Source organism: Chaetura pelagica, unplaced genomic scaffold (genome assembly GCF_000747805.2).
Source record: "Chaetura pelagica isolate M959 unplaced genomic scaffold, ChaPel_1.0 scaffold349, whole genome shotgun sequence".
Lineage (NCBI taxonomy): Eukaryota > Metazoa > Chordata > Aves > Apodiformes > Apodidae > Chaetura > Chaetura pelagica.
In genome coordinates this window covers 542,400-567,382 of record NW_009954611.1, presented here as the reverse complement: position 1 = coordinate 567,382, position 24,983 = coordinate 542,400, and the positions used below count along the sequence as shown (strand labels likewise).

General features: G+C 37.7%; 1 protein-coding gene across 3 annotated transcripts in view; it reads left to right on the top strand.

Annotated features, from left to right (window-relative positions):
• Positions 1 to 24,625, top strand: part of PTBP3 (polypyrimidine tract binding protein 3) — a 27,436-nt gene extending 2,811 nt beyond the window's left edge. The window contains exons 3-14 of one of the 3 annotated variants that reach the window (XM_010005458.1): positions 6,276 to 6,442; positions 7,833 to 7,979; positions 9,981 to 10,139; positions 12,910 to 13,020; positions 15,245 to 15,419; positions 17,912 to 17,983; positions 18,801 to 18,940; positions 21,221 to 21,254; positions 21,885 to 21,977; positions 22,524 to 22,740; positions 23,718 to 23,795; positions 24,493 to 24,625. In XM_010005458.1, the coding sequence (XP_010003760.1) occupies positions 6,276 to 6,442; positions 7,833 to 7,979; positions 9,981 to 10,139; positions 12,910 to 13,020; positions 15,245 to 15,419; positions 17,912 to 17,983; positions 18,801 to 18,940; positions 21,221 to 21,254; positions 21,885 to 21,977; positions 22,524 to 22,740; positions 23,718 to 23,795; positions 24,493 to 24,625 (1,526 nt within the window). Of the gene's footprint in view, positions 1 to 6,275; positions 6,443 to 7,832; positions 7,980 to 9,980; positions 10,140 to 12,909; positions 13,021 to 15,244; positions 15,420 to 17,911; positions 18,017 to 18,800; positions 18,941 to 21,220; positions 21,255 to 21,884; positions 21,978 to 22,523; positions 22,741 to 23,717; positions 23,796 to 24,492 lie in introns of all 3 variants that reach the window. The other 2 variants (XM_010005460.1, XM_010005459.1) reach the window with 2 other exon arrangements.
• The last annotated feature ends 358 nt before the right edge of the window (positions 24,626 to 24,983 follow it).

Below are 24,983 nucleotides of genomic sequence, written 5' to 3'. Positions count from 1 at the left end.
GTGCACCCCTACAGGCTTGGGGAAGTGTGGCTGGAAAGTGTCTGGCAGAAAAGGACCTGGGGGTTCTAACTGACAAGAGGCTGAACATGAGCCAGCAGTGTGCCCAAGTGGCCAAGAAAGTCAATGGCATCCTGGCCTGTATTAGAAATAGTGTGACCAGCAGAAGCAGAGAGGTGATTGTCCCCCTGTACTCAGCACTGGTGAGGCCACACCTGGAGTGTTGTGTCCCAGTTTTGGGCACCTCAATTCAAGAGAGATGCCAAGATACTGGAGTGAGTACAGAGGAGGGCAAAAAAGCTCGTGAAGGGCCTAGAGGAAAAAATCTTATGAAGAACACTTGAAGGAGCTGGGAATGTTTAGTTTGAGGAAGAGGAGGCTGAGGGGGGAGACCTCATCAGTCTCTGCAACTCCTTGGAAGATCATTGTAGAGAAGTTGGTGCTGGTCTCTTCTCACAGGTAATTAGCAACAGAACAAGAGGGAATGGCTTCAAGCTGACAGGGAAGGTTTAGATTGGACACTAGGAAAAAAATGTTCACAGAAAGAGTGGTTAGACACTGGAATAGGCTGCCCAGGAAGGTGTTTGAGTCACCATCCCTGGATGTGTTTAAGGGTGGTTTGGATGTGGTGTTTGTGGATATGGTTTAGGGGAGAACTTTGTAGAGTAGGGATGATGATTCGCTTGGTGATTCCAAGGGTCTTTTCCAACCTGAATGGTTCTATGATTCACTAGTGCTTCCATCCAAAGAAATTTATGCTCTGCCCCACTGCATGTGTTGAGAAGGATGCAGTAAGTAAATTTGGTTATCTTCAGTTTTAGATGGTACAAAAAAATTGAGAGAAGGGTGGGACTGATTTCTTTAGCAGTACATTCAGCTTAGGTGGGCATGAAGTATTAATGGCAAATGGCTGCATAAGTTAACTTTAAGTAATTTAACTTAATTTAATTTAATAATTAAATATTAATTAAATAATACTTTAAGAATTAAATAATAATTAAATAATTAAATTAAATTTAATAATTACATAATAATTAAAGTAATTTAATGAGACAGACAATTGCCTGTGAGCTGTGGTTTCCAAATAGTTACTTTTATAATGAGTCAAGAGAGAGAGCACTTGACCTTAATAAGCATCTAAGATTTACCTGTAGTTCTGATAAGGAATAAGGGGAGGAGAGAGTTTGAGGAGCTCACTTGAAGATTTTTCGGTTTGATTTTTGACTTACACATGTCAGATTGCTCATACTTCTGCTAACTGATTCAGTGTGATGTCTGGAGGCTTCTGTTTGACTTGGAACAGCTTTATCTTATAACTCAGAAATTTAATAGCTGAAATACACTTCAAGCCTGTGTAGATAGTATTTTTGTGAGAAGAAACCATCTGTCAAGGAACACAGATTTGTAGTGAGTTCAAGTGGCTTTTATTAATTACCAATGCAGCCACTGATCCTTCATAGTAACATCCAGGGTGTCTACATTATATTAAACTCTTAATAAGGTAGATGTATTTTTCTCCTAATAAATTCAAAAAGCTTCTAATTCTCATTGAGAACTTTGTACTGATTTTTTAGTTTATTTAGTCTCTACTTAGATGCATCTCTTTATCTCTGCAGTGTTTTTTATCATCTGCCGGGTCACATATGTAAAATATGTTTTGGGTTTCTTGATCTGAGGCTACTTGCTTGGGAAATATATTTGTACCAGTCATGAATCATCACTGTAACGAAGTTCCCTTGGTAGCACGAGGCCCTAGATTTCACTTTGTTCATAAGGTTTCTCTTGTCTTTGTCTGAACTGGGTGAAAGCAAAAAATCTTTTGAGTGTAGAATTTGGAAGAGGTTTCCCCTGGGCATGATGTAAAGAATTGTCAAATAAATTTTGAAATTTAGATGCCAGATAAAACAGATGATTATCACTCTGCATCAAAATTAGTATTAAAAAATTGCTGGAGAACAAAGCAAAGTTTAAAAAACACTGAGGTGTTTATACTTGGAGTGGAAGAACTGCTAGCTTTCATTGCTGATTTAGTGACTTAGCTGAAGTTCCACATAACTGAATATAATTACATCAAGAAAAGAAGCACTTTAATAGCATTTTTAGTATTAGTCACTGATCAGAAGTCACACCAACTAGCGTTAACGTGCTTGCTAATGGGTAGAAAGTGAAACAGAGGATGCACACTCTGTGTAGACAGTCTGTAACTGTTCTGGTAAACACTCTCCTTTTTGTGCTGAGTGCCTGACCTGAAAACTCTGGAACATTGAAGATGTAGAGAGAAAGTGTTGTGCATGTGACTTAGCTCCATCTCATCACCTCTGAGTAGGACTCAGAACCCAGAAGGTATTGCTCCTGTGAGAGTCTCTCATCTTAAAGTTATCTTCTATTTCCTGCTTTCTTCAGTCAAGCAGTCCTTGACTTAGCAGAGTCAAGGACACATTTTCTGTTTTGAACCTGAAAAGCAGATTTAACAAAATGGAATGAATTGTTAGGCTTTGATAGTAATAAATCCAACCATAGCATGATGCTTACATGCATTTAGTGTGTTTCTGTTTGCCTTAAAGTTTGCCTCCCAACTACTGTGCCCCATGTCCACAGAGCATGTGATGCAATTTAAAATTTCTTCATTTAAAAACCAATGCATAACAGACTTTTCTGGTTTGCAGATGAAGGAGTTAATTTGATTTGCGTGTGCCATGTTTAAGACTTAAATCATCTAACTGGAGTTCTGCAGACCTCCACTAGTAAAAAAAGCAACCAAACAAAACAAAACTCTATAAAGACCCTTCTGCAGAATGACTTGTGTGAACTGGTTCCCAGCTTTAGACACTACTCAAAGCCCACAGCAAAATCTGAAATTACTTACTAAGCTCATGCAGATTATTTTTTCCTAATCTTTAGTGATTCTCATTAGAAGGCTAAATGCAGCACATTAAGTCTGTTAAGTCAGTCTGTCTTGCTAGAGTGAAGCTGTTTGTGGCATGGAATTAAAAAGTATGCCATTTCTTCCTTTAATTTAAGTGACTTGCAGTTCGATTTCAATATAATTTCCATAAAATATGTTTTCTTCCCTCTCCATTTAGTTTTTTTGGTTTTTTTAATCAAGTCTCATAAGCCTCCTTAGCTTGCTTTAGGAGAGTCTCTTCCTGGCATCTGTAGTTTAATGAATTTCATTGTTACTATAAGTTATTACTCCATTTTCATAGCTTCTAGAACAATATGCCTGTTGCAAATGTGGTGTTCTGCTTAAAAGTGCTGTCAAGGACTCTGAGTCATCTCCTTGACATGTAATGACTGGTCAGTTAGTTGTTAAAGGATACAAATAGGCATATGTTAAAAAAAGGCAGTTTGCCCAAGTAGAAGACTTTAGAATCTGTACAGATTTTATGCCTCACTGCTGTCTGTCCTTTTCAAAGTCTTTTTGAAACTTAAAATCATGTGGAACAGCAGGCTTTCTTTAATAAAAAAAAAGTTTTGAGGTAGCAACTGAATGTAATTAAATAACATACCATGCAAAAAAAGAAGTTAGTAATAAAAAAAAGGAATGTAATTTCTCCCAGTTACTAATTGCCTTATTTCTGTGTAATTAAAAATTTGCCAGTATGTTACAAGGCATTTGGGAAGATGCTATTTGCCAGTCTGTAAGATTTGAAACAATAAAAATAACACAAGTAAGTAAACAAACAGTCAAGCAAACAAACCCAAACCAAAGCAAAACAAACAGACCACGCACCCCCTTTGCAGTGGAGATCTGGAGCAGCTGAAGGGGTCATCTTAAACTGTTATTTGGTTATATATAGAATCGCAGAATCATTAAGGTTGGGAGAGATCTTCAAGATCAAGTCCAACCATAATTCACTACCACAACCACTAAACTATATCCTGAAGCACTACATATAAGTGCTTCTTGAACACCTTCAAGGATGGTGACTCCCCCACCTCCCTGAGCAGCCCATTCCAGTGCCTCACCACTCTTTCAATAAATTAATTTTTCCTAAACATCCAACATAAACCTCCCCTGACACAACTTAAACACATTTCCTTTTGTCCTATTGCTAGTTACGTGGGAGAATAGACCAGCACTGGCCTCTCTACAACCTCCCTTCAGATAGTTGTAAAGAGCAGTAAGATTTCCCTTCAGCCTTTTCTTCTTTAGACTAAACAACCCCAGTTCCCTCAGCTGCTCCTCTTACAATATTGCCTCCAGACCCCTCACCAGCCTCCTTGCTCTTCTCTGGACATGCTCCAGGACCTCAATATCTTTCTTATACTGTGGTGCCCAAAAATGAACACAGTACTCAAGCAGTGGCCTCACCAGGGCTGAGTACAGGGCCACAATCACAGGCCAGGATGCCATTTGTCTTCTTGGCCACCTGGGCACACTGCTGGCTCATGTTCAGCTGGCTAGCAACAACTCCCAGATCTTTCTCCACCCTGTAGACAATGTCCATAGCCTTCCCCTCATCCTATAGGCAGGTTACCTGGTCATAGAAGGAGATCAAGTTGGTCAAGCAGGACCTGCCTTTCATGAATCCGTGCTGGCTGGGCCTGATCTCACCATTATCCTGCACTTGCCATGTGAGTGCACCCAAGATGAACCACTCTATAATCTTCCCCAATATCAAGGTCAGGCTGACAGGCCTGTAGTTTCCCAGATCCTCATGTTGGCCCTTTTTGTAGACCGGTGTCATGTTGGCAAGCCTCCAATCATCTGGCACCTCCCCTGTTGAGCAGGACTGCTGATAGATAATGGAGAGTGGCTTGGCAAGCTCCCTCAGCACTCTCAGGTGAATCCCACCTGGCCCCATAGACTTGTGAGTGTCCAGGTGGCCTAACAGGTCATTAACTCCTTCCTCCTGGATTCAGGAAGTTGCTGCTGCTCTCCATCCCTATCAGGAAGTTGAATACTCTGAGGATTATGGGTCTGACTACTGAAGACTCAGGCAAAGAAAGCATTCAGTCGCCCAGGCTTTTTCTCATCCTTGACAGAAATGTTTCTTCCCCTGCATCCACTAAAGGGTGGACATTCTCCTTGGCTATCTTTATGTGATTAATGTATTTGTAAAATCCTTTTTTGTTATCCCTCACAGCAGTGGTCAGGTTGAGTTCTAGCTCTGCTTTTGCCTTTCTGATATTCTCTCTGCGTGGCCTAGCTTTATCCCTGTACTCTTCTTGAGTTGCCTGTCCCTTTTTCCAAAGGTGGTATACTCAATTTTTTAATTTCTTTTTCTGAGCCCCTGCAAGAGCTCTCTGTTCAGCCAGGCTGGTGGTCTTCCAACAACTCATTTTACAATACATGGGGACAGCCTGCCCCTGCTTTTCTTTAAGACTTTCTTCTTGAAGAATATCCAGCCTTCCTGGGCTTCTTGACCCTTCAGAACTGTCTCCCAGGGGACACTCCCAACTAGTGTCCTGAACAGTCTGAAGCCTGCCCTCTAGAAGTTCATGGAAGCATTTTTACTGATCACAGTCCTTACCTCACCAAGAATTGAGAATTCTATCATTTCGTGGTCACTAAGCCTCTGACCACCACATCACCCACCAGTGCTTTTCTGCTTGTAAATGGTATGTCTAGTCAGGCACTTCCCCTGGAAGGCTCATTTACCAGCTGTGTTAGGAATCTTACATACACCCCAGGAACCTCTTAGATTGTTTTCTCTCTGCTGTATTGTATTTCCAGGTAAATTTAAGTCCACCATGTGAACAAGGGCTGACTTGGAGAGTTCTGCCAACTGCCTCATCAACCTCATCCTGGTTGGGTGGTCTGTAACACACTCCCAACAGAATGGCTGCCTTGTTGGCCTTCCCCCTTACCCTTACCCATAAGCACTCAACCTTACTATCACACATGTCAAGTTCTACACAATCAAAACACTCCCTAACATACAGTGCCACTCTACCCCCTCTCCTTCCCTGCCTAGCCCCTCTGAAGAGCTTACAGCCATTCATTGCAGTACTCCAGTCATGACAATCATCCCACCATGTTTCTGTGATGGCAAATATGTCATAGCTGTCCTGCTGCACAGTGGCCTTCAGCTCCTCCTGCTTATTGCCCATGCTCTGTGCATTGGTGTAGATGCACTTCAGCTGAACTAATGATCCTGCTACCATTTTGGGGAGAGAAGTCCTAATTGCTGTCTGACTGTCCTTTCTTAGAATTCAAAGAGCTGTAGATGAGTCAATGTCAGTGCTGGGATGGCAGTTTAGGTTTTGGTATATACACTGTGCATTAAGTTTGACTTGTTTGCATATCCATCCCCCTCCCTAAAATCTTTTAGATAATGGGATTGAAAAGAAGACATTTAAAGGAGACAGGTCACCACGCCCTTCACGTGTCCTTCATCTTTGTCGAATTCCAAGTGATGCTACTGAAGCAGAAGTCATTTCATTAGGCATCCCTTTTGGTAGAGTAACCAACCTCTTGATGCTAAAAGGAAAAAGTCAGGTAAGTAATTTTCAGCGTTCCAACTAGAAGAGCAAAGCTGAAGGTGTGGTTCATGTTATAGAATCATTTTGGTTGGAAAAGACCTTTAAGATCATCAAGTCCAACTGTTAAGCCAGCATTGCCAAGTCCACCACTAAACCATGTCCCTAAGCACCACAGCTACACGTCTTTTAAATATCTCCAGGGGTGGTGAGTCCACCACTTTCCCGGGCAGCCTGTTCCAGTGCTTGAAAACCCTTTCACTGAATTAATTTTTCCTAATATCTAATGTAAGCCTCCTCTGGAGCAACTTGAGGCCATTTGGTCTCATTCTATCATGTTTTACTTGGGAGAAGAAACCAACCTCCACCTCACTGCAGCTTCCTTTCAGGCAGCTGTAGAGAGCAGTGAGGTCTCCCCTCAGCCTCACTTTCTTCAGAGTAGACAACCCCAGCTCCTTCAGCTGTTCCTTGTATGACTTGTTCTCCAGACCATTCAGCAGCTTGGTAGCTCTCCTCCACATGCTCCTGCACCTTCATGCCTTTCCTGTAGTGGGCCCAGAACTGAAGTCAGGAGTCAAGTGCAGCCTCATGAGTATTGCATTTGGCTGAAGTAATTGCAGCAACATCTGTTAGTGGCTCACGATTTTCCTATTTTCAAATGTGAAAGGATGTATTATTTAAGGGACAGTAAAGGATAATTATTTTAAATTTTAATATGCTTTTGTATTAAATAACAACTTAGTAACATGTTAATAATATTGCTAAACATTATCTCCACTTTATATAAGAATACATAGATGATAAAAAGCCACATTGTCCCTATTGGTGCCAACCTATGTCTTGAAATAATGTGCCTGATTAAATAGTTAACATGCTTGTTTTTTAATTTGAAATAAATTGTTTAGTTGGGTTTTTTTAATTCTTTTGTATGTGATGGTGTAGCTCACATCATTAATAAACACTGAATTTCTAAAAATAGTAGATACTAAAAACTGCCTAGAGCAATGAGCTGGATTAATATAATGCATAAACTGATGTATAGTGTCCTGTTCCTACTTTTTCAATCAGTATATGTATCTGCTACTTACGTTAACAGTACTTGGATTCAGGAATTTAATAAATTCATTAGCAGTGTGGTATTTTACCAGCATTGCTTCCCATATGTGATACTTACTCAGTCTCTTCTTTAGCAGCTTATTGTATTTACAGTATAAAATGTTTTAAGAAAACCCACATATTATATCACATATATCCCCATAAACACACCCACAACTGCATTTTAATACTGAGCAAATTACTTTCACGTTCTCTTCTTGTTGTGGGGGTGGAATTGGGAGTGAATGCTGCTTTGGTGTTTATTTTCCTCTGTAAACAAAACAACACTGAAAACTGCTGTGTGTTGGTTGCAGGCACTTTTGGAAATGGCTTCTGAAGAAGCTGCTGTTACTATGATGAACTACTATACTCCTACTACACCTCACCTCCGCAGTCAGCCTGTTTATATTCAGTATTCCAATCACAGAGAACTTAAGACTGACAATCTACCTAACCAGTCTGTAAGTATACTATTTCCATTTAACAAGATAGAATTGCATATGAGTTGTGTACTAGCTTTGGCTAGGATACCAGGTAATCCTCCTCATAGAAGCTTGTGAGCCTCATACAGCATTAAGGCCTTTTCTGCTCCTCAAACTGCCCTCCCAGTGTGAGTGCACAAGAAGCTGAGAAGTGACGCAGCTGAAATAGTTGAGCCCAGTTGACTAAAGGGATATCCCACACTACATGGCATCATACTCAGCATTAAAAGGTGGAGGAAAGAAGGAGGAATGGACACGTTTGAAGTTAGGGCATTTTTCTTCCCAAGTAACCATTACGTGTGCTACTTTCCTGGAAATGGCTGATGGCACCTGTCTGCCAATGGGAAGTAGTGAAGGTATTCCTTATCTTGCCTTGCTTTTGCAGATGCAGCTTTTGCTTTACCTATTAAACTGTCTGTATATCAACCCATGAGTTTTCTTACTTTCACCCTTCCCATTCTCTCATCCATCCTGCTGGGGGGGAAGTGGCTGAGCAGCTGTGTGGTACTTAACTACCTACCAGGGTTAAACCACAACATCAGTAAAAACATAGACTACTTTCCACTACACCAGTAGTCACATTCTGACAGATACTATTTCTGCCTTTTTTATCTAAGCAGTAACTTCTTTCAGACAAGGACTTCTCAATGTCTGTAAAATTACTGTGGAGGAGCTCAAGGTGAAGGATGGTTCATCCTAAAGAGCAGGAAATCAAGTGAAGGTGGCAGGACGACTGCTTGGATGAACAAGAAGCTCCTGACTCAACTCAGACATTAAAAAGAGGCATAGAAAAGGTAGAATCATTAACAGGTGATCCAGGAGGAATACAGAGCACTATCTGAACATGCAGGGATGTGTTTAGTGAAGTTAAAGACCATGTGGAATTGGCTCTGGTGATGACTATGAACAGCAATAAGAATAGCTCCTCAAAATGTATCAGCAACAGAAGGAAGATTTAGGGAATTTTTAAGGATGTGGTGTTTGTAACAGCCTCAGGAAAACTATAATCGTATTTGCAAATAAGACTCCTTGTATCTGTTTCTAAGAGTATTTTTAACTCAGTGCATGACACTTGCTTTCTTCTTCTGTAAAAACAACAGTGTCTGCTTAAAAAAAAACCCTATTTTTTTTTGCACTTAAACTCTTACAGTTGAGTTTTATTTAAATTTTAGAGATGCTAACGGAGCAGCCAAACACTACATTACTGACCTAGTGCCTAGGCTCAGTACCTGAAGTACAGGTTATTTTGCAGGGTAACAAGGTTCTGAAACTGGGTAACAACTTTACTGTGTGTCATGTTTAGTCCATCTGCCAAGGCAATTTTGTTATTGAGACATGACTTAGAGTCTCAATACAACGTTTGCAAAGGACCATCTCTCTGTAGTGTTCCCAGAGGTAGTCTGAAAGCCTTTTTGAGGAAACCCCATAAAAAACAAGCATAGAGACTTTCAAAGTCACAGTGAGGCAGTTTGAGGAGTGAGATTTAAAGGTGTTTTTTGTGGTTGGCAGCTTGGCTCAGAAAAAAAAAAAGCTGATTCCCAGAAAAACTTAGTTCCTAAAGAGAGCAAAATCCTAATAAAGCGCAAGCAAGTAGTTTTTCGTATACTCACTGGTTCTTAGTCTATTGCAATATTGTGATCATATTGATTTGATGGAAAATGTCTAGAATGACAAAATCTTACTGAATCAATGTAAAATTGTGTCTGTGTAGCATAACAAAGTAGTAACATTTTAACTCAAGAAAGTAATAAAAATCTATGAAAGTGTAATCTGACTTCTAGGGAAGAGTGAAGGAAGATGTGTGGTTAACTTATTAATATGATACTTGAGTCGATAATCAGATAGAGGGAATATATATTTTTAAGAGCTGCATTTTAAATGTACTGTACATGCTTTTCTTTGCAAGAGAACTTAGCTTAGATGTGGTGTAATTTGTATGTGTGTAAGTTAATTGTGGTCTCTGCTGTGTCCTGATTTCAGAGATCCCAAGCTGCACTGCAAGCTGTGAATGCTATGCAGGCTGGAAACCTGACTGTCACAAGTGCGCTTGGTGCTGATGGTGGGCTCTGTCCAGGTTCCGTTCTTCGCATGATTGTTGAAAATCTTTTCTATCCTGTTACTTTAGAAGTGCTGTTTCAGGTAAAGAGGACTGCTAAAAATAATTAAAATCTGTTGCAATGTTGCCACTGTATATCTCTTTTTAAAAGTACCTGTGGATTCTTAAGCGTTAAATGAGGACTAACACTCTAAAATTATTTTTTGCAATTTAGGTATCTAGGCTTGAACCAGTTTTGCACAAAACAGTCAAATTAAGCAGAGCTTCTGTGCTCAGTTTTTCATGTTTGTTTGTTTTTTGATTTGGTTTTTTTTAATTATTTTGTTTCTCTGGAAGCAGCAATAAACTTGAGGTGTTATTTGTAATTTATGCCCATATGATGAATTAGTGAAATACTGATTGTTTTGAACTTGTAGGCAAATATTGTAGTGCTCTTTGTACTGAGCAACTTTTGTAGTTTGGATTATATTTTAAGGGTTTTTATTCACTTTAATAATTTGATAAAACTGATGTAATATCCAAGTATAGTAGCCTGGACAAATGTTTAAAATTGTTCATCAGCTGTTAGAATGTTATATACTTTAAGCACCTCTGGAAGCCAGGAGTAGTGGTGTGCCACACCTGTGAAAGACATTACCCTAACTCCTTCTAGGGGTTGTGCTATGCTGTTGAGAACTCAAAGTTTAAAAATAATAACTTCATGAGACTGTTTCTTTGTGCCTGAAGGATTTGTCAGTACTATTTTTAGATATTGCAGAGGATTTCATATTTGAAGCTTTTGTAATCACTAGTAAACTTCAGAGGGGGAGGGGGGGAAAGCAAGCAAGACCTTGGCTTAAATCTTGGGGTGTTTTTTCAAGAACCTGCAGTCCTGGAAGAAGATTTTTGCTGCTCTACTGGCATCTCAAACAATAGTTGATTGTTACCAATACTTAATCTTTCCTCTTACCTCCTAACATTTCCTCTTTCTCTGTCTCCCTCCTATTATACTTATTAACTAGTATACTAGTCGTCACTTTGATGTCACAGTTTGCCTGATACAAACTTATTTTTGTATCTATGATTATTGTTCACTCATTATTGAGCTTGTACAAATACTAAGTCTACTGTTTAGGAGTATTAGTGAGCTCAGAATAACCTGAGAAGAAACTTTGTGCTTATGGGATTTATACTAGCTTGTTAGTGCAACAGCAATTCCGGGATCTAACCTTGTGTGTGTGTTTTGTGTTTTTTTTGTTTTGTTTGTTTTTACTAAGGAGGCAGTGGAAGAGTAGATTCATGTTAAATTACTTTAATTTGATTGTTTATTTCAGTACAGCAGAACTGTATCTTCAAACCTTGAATTACCCAATGACCCTGACTCAACTACTTTTGTGGTCGAGAAAACTAAGCAGTATGTGAAAAGGGAGCTTATTTTGAGTTCTTAATAGGACAGTCTTCCCTAAATACTTCAGCACTTTGTGCCTAATAGCTTCAATGTAACATTAAGGTTTGTGGAAATTAAGGTTTTCACTGATTCGCATCATATGGAATACTAGTACTCAAGCTTTCATCTGAAACTTTTATTCTATTTTGTAAGTTATAGCTATTTGTCAAGAAAATATCCCTTTTTTACCACAGTTCACCTTAAAATATTTATTACAACAAACATTCTTACCCTTGCAGAAACAAAATTGACATATATAGTGGATTTTAGGTTTAAAACCAAAAAGATGTACATTTAATTTCATTATCTTAAGAAAGGTATCTTTGGTCTTGTGGATAAGCATGGAAAAGGGTATGTTCAGCAGTTCTATTTTTAGGTCTTTCTTAAGGCCTGTGAACAGGAACTCAATGGCTAATTTTAAATTGCTGTGAAAAAGGATTCTGTTCTTTCTTCTACCACGAAATGATTGCTGCAGCATAAAAACCTTGTTTCTGAGAGACTGAAAAACTGGGCACAAAAGGGTGAGGACACTGTGTCTTGTACTCATTATTCTAGGCCTAATAGGCTGGCATTAGATGCTCATCTTTATTGTTGGCCTTTCTTTCCATTTCAGGATTTAATATTTGTCTGGGGAGCTCTTCTAACTTTGCATTGAGTCTTACAGTTTGTTCTAGAACTGTTAGTACTTCCTAAACTCACATCTCTTCTTCTACTGTTAATTTGAACATTGTTTTTCTGCACTTGCATGGTATTTATACTTTTGTCCTCATTCTTTGTGGATTTGCTTTTGCATAGACATATTAATATATTGAGTGTATATATATTTAATTTCAACCTTCTAATTTTTTTTTTATGTAATGCTTGCATTTGCCATAAATCAAATAATATTCAGGAGTAAAGTATAGGGGTAGGTCCCAGACTAGGCCCTTATCTTGCTTCTTTCTCTCTTTGTCGTTTAGTTTGGACTGTGGGCCTGCATAATTAATTTGTAGGTACATCGACTATTTAAGATGTATTTTTGGTCACTAAATATGCAGAATTTGTTTGAAGTACAGAATGTAAAGGTGGATACCTTGCAGTTTGCAGTTGCAATCTCAACTGATGTGTTAAATTCTCAAACCTCAACTTTGATTATTGAAAATTTCTTTGCAGACACTGGACGGCCGCCTCTTTGGATTGGCCTTCCATGCTCTTAGTTGAACAGTCATTGCTAAATCTCCAAGGAAATGTTATCCTTCTTCCACATCCTTTGTAGTCTCTTTTTAAAGTATTTTTTAACCCTAAACAAAATTCTGAGTTCACACAGTTTCTGTTCAGCTCTCACAAAAGATATAATTTTCAGACATCTATATGAAGATTAAAACGCTAGTTTTTATTGTGCATAAATTATTCATTGCTTCTGAAATGGCCTATTTTTTCTTTCTCAGATTTTCTCAAAATTTGGATCTGTCTTGAAGATTATCACCTTCACTAAGAACAATCAGTTCCAAGCTCTGCTACAGTATGCTGATCCAATGAATGCATATTATGCCAAAATGGTGAGTGTAGTAGTGTATTCAGCCTGATTTTTTTTCTTGTTGTTGTTTTCCTGTTGTTTTTCCCCAGATAAAAGGGCAACATTAGGAGTACCTTGATCATTAACTTTGACTTCTCATCATTCTGACATTCTTGTTGCACATTAATAATTCCAACATCCCTCATTAGTTAAGAGGATAACTTTGTTATCAACTGCAAACATAAACGTATAGCACACACCCCGAGACCTGCATGCATCTGCCAGAACAAAAATCAAAGCAGTCAGTAGCTATTAGTGATGGTGACTATTTGACCTGTGTTTGACCAAAAAGTCTTTTGCATTCCAAATGAAATGGAGTATTTTCAGTGAGAGTACAGTAGTTAAATGCTCAGAGATTAGATAAATGTTACTTGTTTTACTTGCTTGAATTTCTGTGAGAAATTTACAGAAATTAATGTTTTCACCTTAAACTTCCTAGTTTCAGAACAGCTGTACCCTGATTTTTAAAATGTGTGTTCTCAGTAATGAAGAAAAGCTCACCTACTTTAATTACTTTTTCCTGTGGTGGGTTAAATAAAAGCAGTTTGAAAGTTCCCATAAAGGTACACAGAAGAATAGACGTTGATGAGGATTAAGTGGTATTTAGCGTTTATTTTTCTAAGAAAATTACTGAAAGATGAGTGAATGGAACTTTTACCGTACTTTTCTTAAAGAAATTGACTTCATTTTGATCTTCAAAATTAAAGCCATAGAATAGTTATCTACTGCTGCCTGAACTTTAGTCCAGTAAGTAAATGCACTGTGTGTTTCAGAGATTAAGCATTTAATGGAAATCAGTAAAAGGAGTTAGGATTACACACTGTTGGTTAGCAGTAGCATCTTTTCATAAAGAACAGTAATAAACTATGCCTTACTGAAGATTTCACAGAAATTCCAGTCTAGAGTATATTAAATAATTATAACAAACCAGTATCTCGTGGGTGTTTTTTTCCCCCTTCATCCATCTCAATTCTTTTATGGCTGGCATGGGCAGTCATACGAAGCATGAAGAGGAGGCTAAGGGGAGAGCTCCTTGCTCTTTACAACTACCTGAAAGGAGCTGGAGCGATGAGGGGAACAGCCTCTCCCCCCTGCTGACGTGTGATAGGACCAGAGGGAATGGGTGCAAGCTGTGCCAGGGGAAGTTTAGGATAGATATTAGGAAGAGTTTCTTCACTCAAAGGGTTGTCAAGCATTGGAATAGTTTCCCCAGGGAAGTGGTGGAGTCACCATCTCTTGATGCATTTAAATGGCATATGGACCTGGGGTCTAGTGGCAAGCTTGCACTGTTAGGTCTGGGGCTGGACTGGATGATCTTGGAGGTCTCTTCCAGCCAGGGACATTCTGTGATTCTGGGTGGTTCTGGGAAGAAAATACTACTTCAGTGATCTTTCTGTGCATAGATGCTCACAAAAAAGGTATTTTATATAATCATTTTGGTTCAAAAAGACCTTTAAGATCTTCAAGTCCAACTGTTAACCCAGCACTGCCAAGTCCACCACTAAACCATGTCCCTAAGCACCACAGCTACACATCTTTTAAATACCTCCAGGAGTGGTGAGTCCACCACTTTCCTGGGCAGCCTGTTCCAGTGCCTGACAACCCTTTTACAGAATACATTTTTCCTAATACCTGATCTAAACCTTCCCTGGAGCAACTTGAGGCCATTTCCTCTTGTTCTGTTGCTTTCTACTTGGAGAAGAAACCAACCTCCACCTCACTGCAACCTCCTTTCAGGTAGTTGTGGAGTGATAAGGTCTCCCCTCAGCCTCCATTTCTCCAAGCTAAACACCCCCAGTTCCCTCAGTTGCTCCTTGTAAGACTTGTTGCTCTCCAGGCCTTTCACCAGTGGACAGTTCTGAACAATAAAGATCTCCAAATTAGTGTTGCTACTAGTATTTGTTATGTTGAGTGCGAGACAGGTAAGATTAGAAGTACAGTTAGAAGGGTAAGTCATGCTTAAAGCTGTGTTTTGTTCATTGGCACAAGGTGACATAATACTAACTAGTGAACTACACTAGTACTCTGTACAGGTTGTTTAAGTAAGGATAATGTCAGTATCATTTTCTACTTGGTGTTAAATGCATCACCTTAAAAAGAGAAGAATAATTTCTGTTTATACAGTTGTGGGATGGAAAAAAAATAAACCTACAATGGTGGCTGCTACTATGTGTTTTGTCTCTGAAAACATGATTATTATTCTTCAGGCTTTGGATGGCCAAAGTATCTACACTGGCTGCTGCACTCTGCGCATTGATTTCTCCAGGTTAGCTAACCTTAAGGTAAGGTACAACAATGACAAAAGCAGAGATTTCACTCGTCATGACCTCCCTTCTGGTGATGGCCACCCAGCCGTGGAGCCACCCATAGCTGCTGCCTTTGGTAAGAAACCTTCACTTTTAGTGATAAATCCATAATTAGATCATTATGCTTTTTATGTTGCATTTATGCTCTGGCTTCTCATCAGGTTCACAGAAGTGTACATTTTGCCTACACTCATGTTAGGTCCAATAAATTTGTATGGAAAGCAGAAAGCCTGACTCAAGATAAATTAATATCTGAAACTGTAATGCAAGGCATGCTCTTGGGCAAATTCAAGGTGTTGTCAAAAAGCTGTATTTGAAAAATGCTGTGATGTAATGCTTGGCATAATTGGTACTGGTAGTATAATAAATGTTACCTATCAGACTAGTTAATAGCAGTCATCTGAAAGAGTGACACTGGTTGCCTAAAGCTGCTTGAAAGCAAATGTTTTAAGGGTGTTAGCTCTTGATTGTTGATATTTTAGGATAACTGCCTGCTATAACAAACAAAACCGTAAGAAATTTAGAAAAGCTACACTTGCTTATGTATGTTTTGAAGTCACTGTTCCAAAAGAAAAAATTTTAGAAATTTTCTTTAATTTTAGATGTCCCTTTCATGGCATAGAGGAGAGAGAGTCTGCTGGAAGCCACACTGGATAAACCTTTTTGGCATAAATAGCTCAGGCGTGCTCATTTAATCAGCTTTGGTAAATCATGAAACAGGTTAATCTGATGACCTGACTGAGGGGCACAATGCAATTTGAGCAATTTTAGCTATTTTTTCTTCTCTCCGGTTACAACCATTAGTAATAATACCTAGGTAAGAACAGTCTCAGCTGTTGAATAGGTATCCAAATGCCATCCAGTTGGTTAGAACAGTAGCAAGAGCTGGGGAAGAATTTCCTTTCAAGCTTGTTATTGCTAGCAAATCTTGTTTTCAGTCTGAACATTTACTGAAATAGAACTGCAGAAGTGCTGGTGTAGAGAAGAGTCTGATGTCTGTATCAAAATCTGATTGTAGTGCAACTACAGTGAGGCAGCTACAGAGATACTTTTCTTTTAAGAAAATAGCTGTAGACTGGGAGACACGTGCTTCTAGCCTTTCTGTGGTAACAGCATGCATGTGTTGCCACAGGCATGCTCTGATAGTCGTCAGATTTTGCTCACCTAGTCAGTATAAGCAGAGATACATGAACTGGCTTGCTTTGGAAGCTAGCTGCTAGCCACGAAGCAAATTATTTTACACATAAAAAAATGCAGCAAAGAATTCCAGATCTTTCTGCATTAGCAGTTTGACATTTTTTACATGCCTGATTTTGCTATCAGTGTGCAGCATACAGGTCTTACTTGGCAGAATAAAAGCGTTTTATCTGTGTCTTCATTAATGTTTCCATGACCATTCTTTGACTGTGAATAAGTGATTAATACTTGTATTGCCAGAGCTCATCAGTATAATGCACCAGTGCCTGTATTTCATTTACACCATTACTTGCTTTGCTGTGATAAATGTATTCTTTTCTGTATGAAAGAGACTGTTGGTACAGATAAGATGAGGTGTAATGTGATGCAGGATTCATGAATACTTGATCTGCTGTGTGTGTTCCATTTGTTAAGTAATTCATAATAGATACTTATCATGGTAGTGTATCATCCCTGTCAACAGCTGTCTGTTAGTGAATGTAACTATTTTAGTCAATGATGAGTAGTAAAACAGACATATTGCCAGGCTTGCAGGATGTATTTGCTGATTATACATACAGTGTTTAAAAAAAATCTAGTGTGCTAACACATGAAAGAATCCACAACTGTAGTTTGTCTCTAACTACATCTTAGAACACAAGTTTGTGTGCTGCCCAGGTAGTGCTTAAGCCCACAGACTAATGCAAAAATCACTGAGCTGTCTTTGAGGCAGGGACTTTCCATATGATGACATTCCAAATCTGTTTAATGCTTGTTGAATTCCAGGAGAACCATTAGAAACACTGGTTATTTATGAAGTAATGCAAGCTGGGAAAGTGCATCCCCTTAAAAAGCAAAATGTGTATACTTTGTGCATCTCAATAGCTAGTAAAATGTGGAACCTCAGATTCACTATACTTGTTTGTATTGTTTAGCCCATATTTGTTTTAGAAGCATCTAGGAAATAGTTGTATCTTATAATTGCAGAATGTCATGTAGTGCATTTACTTCCATAACATTTCTAGAATCCACATCTCTTATAGAATAAAAGCTGTTGGACAGTGCACCACAGGTGTCTTAAATCTAACAGATACTAATCCATGATGTACTCTCCTATTCAAACTTGTCTAAATTACTTTTTTTCCAGTCTTCACTTTAGAGAGGGACAGTGAGGCTGATCAGAATATTTGCCTTCAAAAATGGCTGAAAATTCGTTTTGTCAAACATAGAATCTTGGATTTCAATGAGAGTTTTTAACCCGGATGTTTTATAGAAGACGTAATCATGGACTAAGTCAGAATAGGAACACTGGAAGGTCATTTTCATTGCTGAAGTCTCTTCTGTTTTCTAAAATGTTAATATGTTTTAATTCTATGTGTCTTCTTTCTCTAGGGAGCCAAAATATCATCATTCCATCATATGCAGGGGCTGCTGGTATTGCCCCAGCCATGGGCTTTGCTCAAGGTACTAAAAATACAGTGTTTGTGTTTGGGGTTAGTGGTCTATCTGAGTACACCCATGTTCAGAGCTAATTGTCTTCAAATACAGCTGTCAGAACACAATATTCATTTGAGTAATTGTGATTTTCTTTCTCATATTATTCAGTAAAATTACTTTCTGTAATAAAAGCATATGCGGATGTAATTTATAATTTAATAAGCAAATAAATTAAATGCCATGATAAAGATTTACCTACACTAGAAAAAACTAAGCATCTGTTTTTCTAAGAATCATAAGATTTCAGTGACATTCAAAGCTAAAGCAGGAGGTCTCCCCTTTTCTGGCTATAAAATGAGAAATAAATAGTCTTCTAGACTCAGTGATCTCTTCCTCTCTAGCACAAGATAAACTTCTGTGCTAACTTATTTTTCTTCTTTGTTGGGCTGCAATTTATATCCCCATTTTTTCGGGTCTGCTGGTGTAGCTGAGTATTTCTTGATTTCTGGAGAGGAGGTAATTCCTGCTTTCAGATACTAGGACAGGCTGCCCAGGTTGTGGAATCTCCTTCTCTGGAGATACTCAAGACCCACCTGGATGCAGCCCTGAGTAATGTGCTCTAGGGGATCCTGCTTTAGCGGGGCAGTTCAACTGGATGATCTCTAGAGGTCCCTTCCAACTCTGACAATTCTGTGGTTCTGTGAATCATTAAATTCCTTAAAAGCTTTGCTGTTTTGTTTTTTCTATTTAATATGGATGATTTTGTCAGATGTAACCTGCTTTTGTCTTCTAAAATGTCTTTTCCACTTTGGGATGTCAAGTGCTGCTATGAATACCCTTCCAGGTCTTCCGGTTCCAGCTGTGCCTGTAGCACTGGGTTCCCTTGCAGTCCCCACGTCTGCAGCGTCTGGACAGATGACTGTTACTGGTGTTACTGGTATTCCAGGAAATTCTGTTTTGCTAGTCAGCAATCTGAACCCTGAAGTACGTTTGTTTGGTGGAAATGATGCGAGTATCAATTTGCATCAACTGCCAGAATCCTTCTTGCAAATTGACATCAGCTGAAGGAGTGAGAGAGGAAGTCTCCATGCTGATGATATAAAAAAGCAGGACAGCTCTTTTCTTATTTGAGATAGTTTGCAATAATGATGAGGCTTAAAAACTGGTGAGCAGTTAAAAGCTTCCTAAGACTATTTTAGGAAACATATGTTAGCAATTTAGTTAGTAATTAGAAAAAAAGTATATGGTTAGACACAAGAAATGTTTGAAGAGGTAAACATATATGATGGCTAAACTTACTGGTATCTCTTTAATGTGACTCCTCTGTGTGCTACTTTATCATTAAAGAAACCAAAGATTTTTTCATTTGTTACAAAATACAAGGAGTAAGAAACAAGACAGAACAGAAAAGGAGATACAAGCATGCCAAATGAAGTACCTTTCAAAACATGATTTGATCTTTCTAGTTTTGCAACTTTTCCCAGGTTGTAGAATAACAAAACAGGTGTACTTTGCTAATGAATTCACTCTAAATCCATTTTAAGAAGTTAATAAACATGCATGTTCACTTTTTATAATGACATACAGGGTTTTTATGTTGCCAGTAAAATTGCTGAGGACAATGTGGATAGTTATTTTCATAGTGGGAATTACACAGATTGTTCTATAAACTTAATCCTGTTATTCAAATATTACACATTGATCTGTGCTTAACCAAAAGCAATGCACATCTCTTAAAAAATAAAAATTAGGTTTTACCAAGGCCATGACTTAAAACACAAGTCTACCTGACTGTTGATAAGCACTTCATTTATAGCAGTAAAAAATTATTGTTTTGCACAGTCATTAGATTCTGTTAGCTGAATCTAATTCTGATGATTGCTGTGGATGTGCTTTCTGCAGCTGATTTTTCAAGATGATTCTTTGAGTCTTGAGAGTGTGTTTTTTAAAAATAAGCATATGTTAAGCTTAGACCAAAGCTATTTTCAGGACACTGCTTCTTTACTTAATACTAATCATGTCTAAGAAGCTGACGTAGAACTTTGTGCTGCAACACAACATAATACAACATAAATGCATTAAAGAATGCCTGACTTCTTAGAAGGTACAAAATAAAAATGAGCAACATTAATTGTTGGAAATACAAACTGTTGTAAAGAAATTTATTGGTGACTGTGCAACACTTGTTCTTCAGTTGTCTGAGCCCTGTCACTTCTGTATAGAAAGTCCTGTTGACCTTATTTCAATTTATATTCCCTTGCTGCAGGGTTTAAGTGTGCATTTGAACATTCCCTCATGACTTTTAAATTAGCTAGTTTTGTCCTCCAAAAACCTTTTTGAGTAAAAATACTGCAGTCTCTTTTGGTTAAGAAATTTCTTTAAATAAACTCTATGCTGAATTAAAATATTTGGCTCAGAGAGATGAACTCTAGAAGCATTTAAATGTTATATATACATAGTAATTGTTCCTGAATACTAGATGCTTACAATCAAAGAGTAGGAGCTTACACTTAGTGTGCAGTATCTTTTGGTTTTATGTAACTTAGGTCTGTTGGGTACACATTTAAAACATTGTGAGATGGAAAGGAATAGAGGTAGGTAGTGTGATTAGTGCTCCTCATACCCAGGTAGTTTTAGTACTTGTTATTGGCAAAGCCTTTACCTCAGTTCAAGACAATGTGGCTGCCTTAGGGTGTACATTTTCTTAGTTGGTGCTTGATACACAAGAGTTTAATTAAAAATTACTGAAGAAAATTTATTTCAGTATTTAGCTTTCTGTTCACAGCTTCTAATCAAACACAACTTCATACTACTTTCTATATGTCTCCTATATAAACAGTTAAGTGGTATGTGAAGCACTTAAGTATGCCATGGTCATGTACAGAGACAGGAACAAAACTGAAGACAAAGCAAACATATTTTGAATCAACTATTTTTAGTTTCATATGTATTTTCTGCTCTATAGAAAATACAAAGCTGGTAGCTTGGACAGAATAAGTTAAAATAATCAAGGCACTTAAAATATTAGTAACTTCTTTGGCATGACAGACTGAGTCCTGAGTGATGAAAAAACATGAGCTGAAGTGTTAACTTGCTTAAATATTTCATATGTGCATATCAAATATATATTAACAAGATTGCTATACACTGCATTTATTGCATGGAGAGACAGATTCATTCTTTTTGTTTACCATGCACTTGCAGAATAGATTTGTTGATTTGCATGGCTTTAAAAATGATATGCTCATTTTATCATTTAAACAGGTCATCACACCACATGGACTTTTCATCCTGTTTGGTAAGATATGTCAAATATGCCTTGAGAAACTACAGGGCTAGCATTCTTTCGATTTATCTGACACATGCTGGTTAATGCACACTCCATTGTTCTGTCTTTGTCTAGAAAATACACTAGAGAATGTGCTTGTTTTAAAATTACAATAATTTGATTCAGTAGTTGTAGGCCACAGGTACCAAAAGAGCAAAATGGTTACAGTGTCAGAAGAATTTCAGTGTGTGGTCCAATTTGGTTACTACAAAGAATGGGAAAGCAAAGTAAGAGGAGAAAACGAAGATTGCATCAGAAGAAAGGGAGCACAGAATTGGCATTTAAATGAGTTGCAGAGGATGTATGTTGGCACAGCAATATTTTAATATGCCTGTGTTAAGAGGATTTTAACACTGTTGCATTATTTAAAAGCTGAGCATAAACGTGCAGTTTTATTACTAAGGTCTTGGGATCTTCCCCCATTTCCAAGCCTCAGCAAATAATACACAAATTGTAAAGCTCTCCTTACCATTATTCTAACCTACTTGTTTAAAGAGGTGATTATTCTTTGTAACACTAATGTTAGTCTAAAGAAACAGACTTGCCCTTGTGCCATTTATAGTAATGCTGTGGACAAATTTTCTTTCTGGATTCCCACAGGTGTGTATGGTGACGTGCATCGTGTGAAGATCATGTTTAAGAAAAAAGAAAATGCTCTGGTTCAGATGGCAGATGCAACCCAGGCTCTATTAGGTACTAGTTTTTAAGGCACAGTTATGCTGCAAACTAGCAAGAGTGTGGTACTGATGAGGAACATTTGTCAGTGAGAAGCATAAACAAATCCATCATTGTGATGCTTTACTACATAGAAACTCTTCTTGTACATGTTGATAATGATCTGTGTGCTTTTGTGTAAACAAATTATTTTCATATGATGATTTAAAAAAAAAAATCCTATGAGTCTCCGCCTAGTAAAACATCATACAATATTCCTGTAGTTTAGCTTAATAAGACATACAGTTTTCCTTTAATTTATCCTAGATCTAGCTATTTAAGAATAATCAACTGCTCTTTACTGAAATGCTGTTTTGCATTTTTATTGCATTTGGACTGGAGGTTATATTACATCCTTATATTTGATTCAAATACAGTATTACTGCATAGCCCACCTGGTAGACATGGAAGTTGCTGTTTAAATTTAGAACATGAAATCTGATGCTAAAGAGAAAACAGTATTGAAAGAACCCTTTTTTCTTCCACTGCCTTCACTCCTGTCGGCATTACTTTTCCACTGGTTAGCTATCAGCCACTTGAATGGACAGAGGCTTTATGGAAGGGTCCTCCATGCTACCTTTTCAAAACATCGCACAGTTCAGCTTCCTCGTGAGGGAGAAGAGGACCATGGCCTGACCAAGGACTACAGCCACAGCCCTTTACATCGGTTTAAGAAGCCTGGCTCCAAGAACTTCAGAAATATCTTTCCTCCCTCTGACACTCTGCATCTGTCCAATATCCCGTGAGTATCCCTGTGTGATCTTCTTGGAAAGATGTTTTTACCTTCTGTTCTTAAGTCTGACAGAAGCTTTACATTTTCTTGGCCTTTTACAGTTTCCTGAGAATTTGGGTGATTTTGCTATGTAATTAACTCCTAAAAGTCCTTTAACTTTCATTTTATTAGTGTTAGAAAAGAGGATAACTGATTGATTGCTGCTCTTAATGAGCTTTAAGTCCTGTGTTACAAATTTTTGCAAAGGTTAAAGACACAGGTTTTGATATAATGTGGAAGTCACATTACATCAAGTTATCACTAGCATTGTTACTTGATGTAGATACAGTTTTTAAACATTCTAGCACTTTTTAAGGAACAGTTTCTACAGAATTCTCGTATCAAGGGGAAGTTTTAGAAAAAAAAAGTGTCTTAAAGCATGCTTTTAAAAACTGAAACAATTTTTTTTCAGTCTGAAATGTTGTACAAAATTTGTGGAGTGACAGCCAAACACAAGTTTTTACAGGCTTCTTTTGCTTAGCAGCTGTGCGGAGAGGGGGAGAGAAAACTGGGATTTTTTATAAATAAAAAAAAAACCAACAACAAAACCAAAAAAAAACAGATGACGACACTTAGAAAACGGCTTCCAAAATTTGAAAATATGTGAAGCACCCTCTGAGTCATTGCAAGATGAAAGGTATTCCTGAAGGCACCGGTTGAGATCTTAAATATTTTATGCAATCTGAATGTAACTGAAGGAGGAATGGGCGAAGATGAAAAGCAGTAGAGTGTGTTTGAAATATTTTTGTAACACACTGTGGTGCTAAGTCTTAGTGCCAAAGCCAAGACATTTGGACTAAGGTGTTGACAAGTCTTGCATGGATGGAGATAGCTTTTGCTGTTCAAATTTAATGTACAAGCCAGAATTCTGATACTACTACAGAACTCTGTGGTCTTTTACAAGTTGAGGGGGTTTTGTTTTGGTTTTATTTGTTTGTTTTAAATAGGACTTCTGTTACTGTTGATGAAATGAAGAAGCTTTTTGCAAATACGGGATCTACTGTGAAAGCCTTCAGATTCTTCCAGTAAGTTGTCATGTAAAAATGCTGAGCAAGCTTTAATCCTGGAAGATGACTAATTGTTGTTGCGTTTTTTTTTAATTCCACGTGCTGTATAACTTTAGGCAGAACTGCATATGTATGTCTATAGGCAAAAGCTGTACAGCTATGACATTTTTAATGATAATTTTGATTTAAAATATTCAATGTGATACTAGCTAAGCATAATTAAATGAAAATAATCAGCCTCTTGACAAATTCCATATGTGTTCAAAGTAAGGTAAGTTTAAGGAAAGTAAACACTCTCTTCCTTAAAAATAAGTACAAGCTGTGTTTATGTAAAATGTCATGTAAAAGATGACAATGAATCTGCTCTCAAGTTCATTAAAGTTGCTTGGCAGCATTATTTTAGTATGATCGTACTTCCTAGAATAATCCCATATATATGGACAATACAAGTGTTTCTTAGAGGTCTTCAAGCCTTATTTTGACTCTGTTTTTTGAAGTGCAGTGTAATGGAAGAATGGCATGGCTGTAGGCCAAGGATGTCCAAAATTTGTATAGTTTTGTTATCTCTTCACTTTAGCAGGCACATAAGTAGTTTTAATTCTTTCACTGTTGAGTGTATGTGATGTGGATGAAAAAATTGTTGTGTCACTTTTCTGTGTTGGCTAGTGCAATGAAAATTCAGTTAGGACTAATAATTGTTGTTATTATACTGCAGGAAAGATTATAAAATGGCTCTTATCCGACTGGGCTCTGTGGAAGAAGCACTTCAAGCTCTCATTGAGCTTCACAATCATGATCTGGGAGAAAAGCATCACCTCCGAATTTCCTTCTCAAAATCTACAATCTGACTTTTCTGTGAAGTTTTCTTTTAAGACTGTATCACAGTTTTATTAAGATCTTAAAATAGAGACCAAAACAGCTGTGACCAGCTCTGTCTCTTAAAAGAAAAAGCTCATTCATACACAAAGAATTAAGTGATGATCTTTTTTGATTTTAGCTGCCTGTTTGTGATCAAAGTTTAATATTCATCCGTAGAAAGATTATTCTATGAAATAGTTTTAGCAACAATATTTATCATCAGATGTCCTACTTAAATTTATATTTTGAGAACATCCTCTTAGCTTTTGTTCAAAATCAGCCTTAAAAAATATTTAGTGTGCTTTTACAAGACTATTTCTAACAAAAGAGTATATCTATTCTAAACAG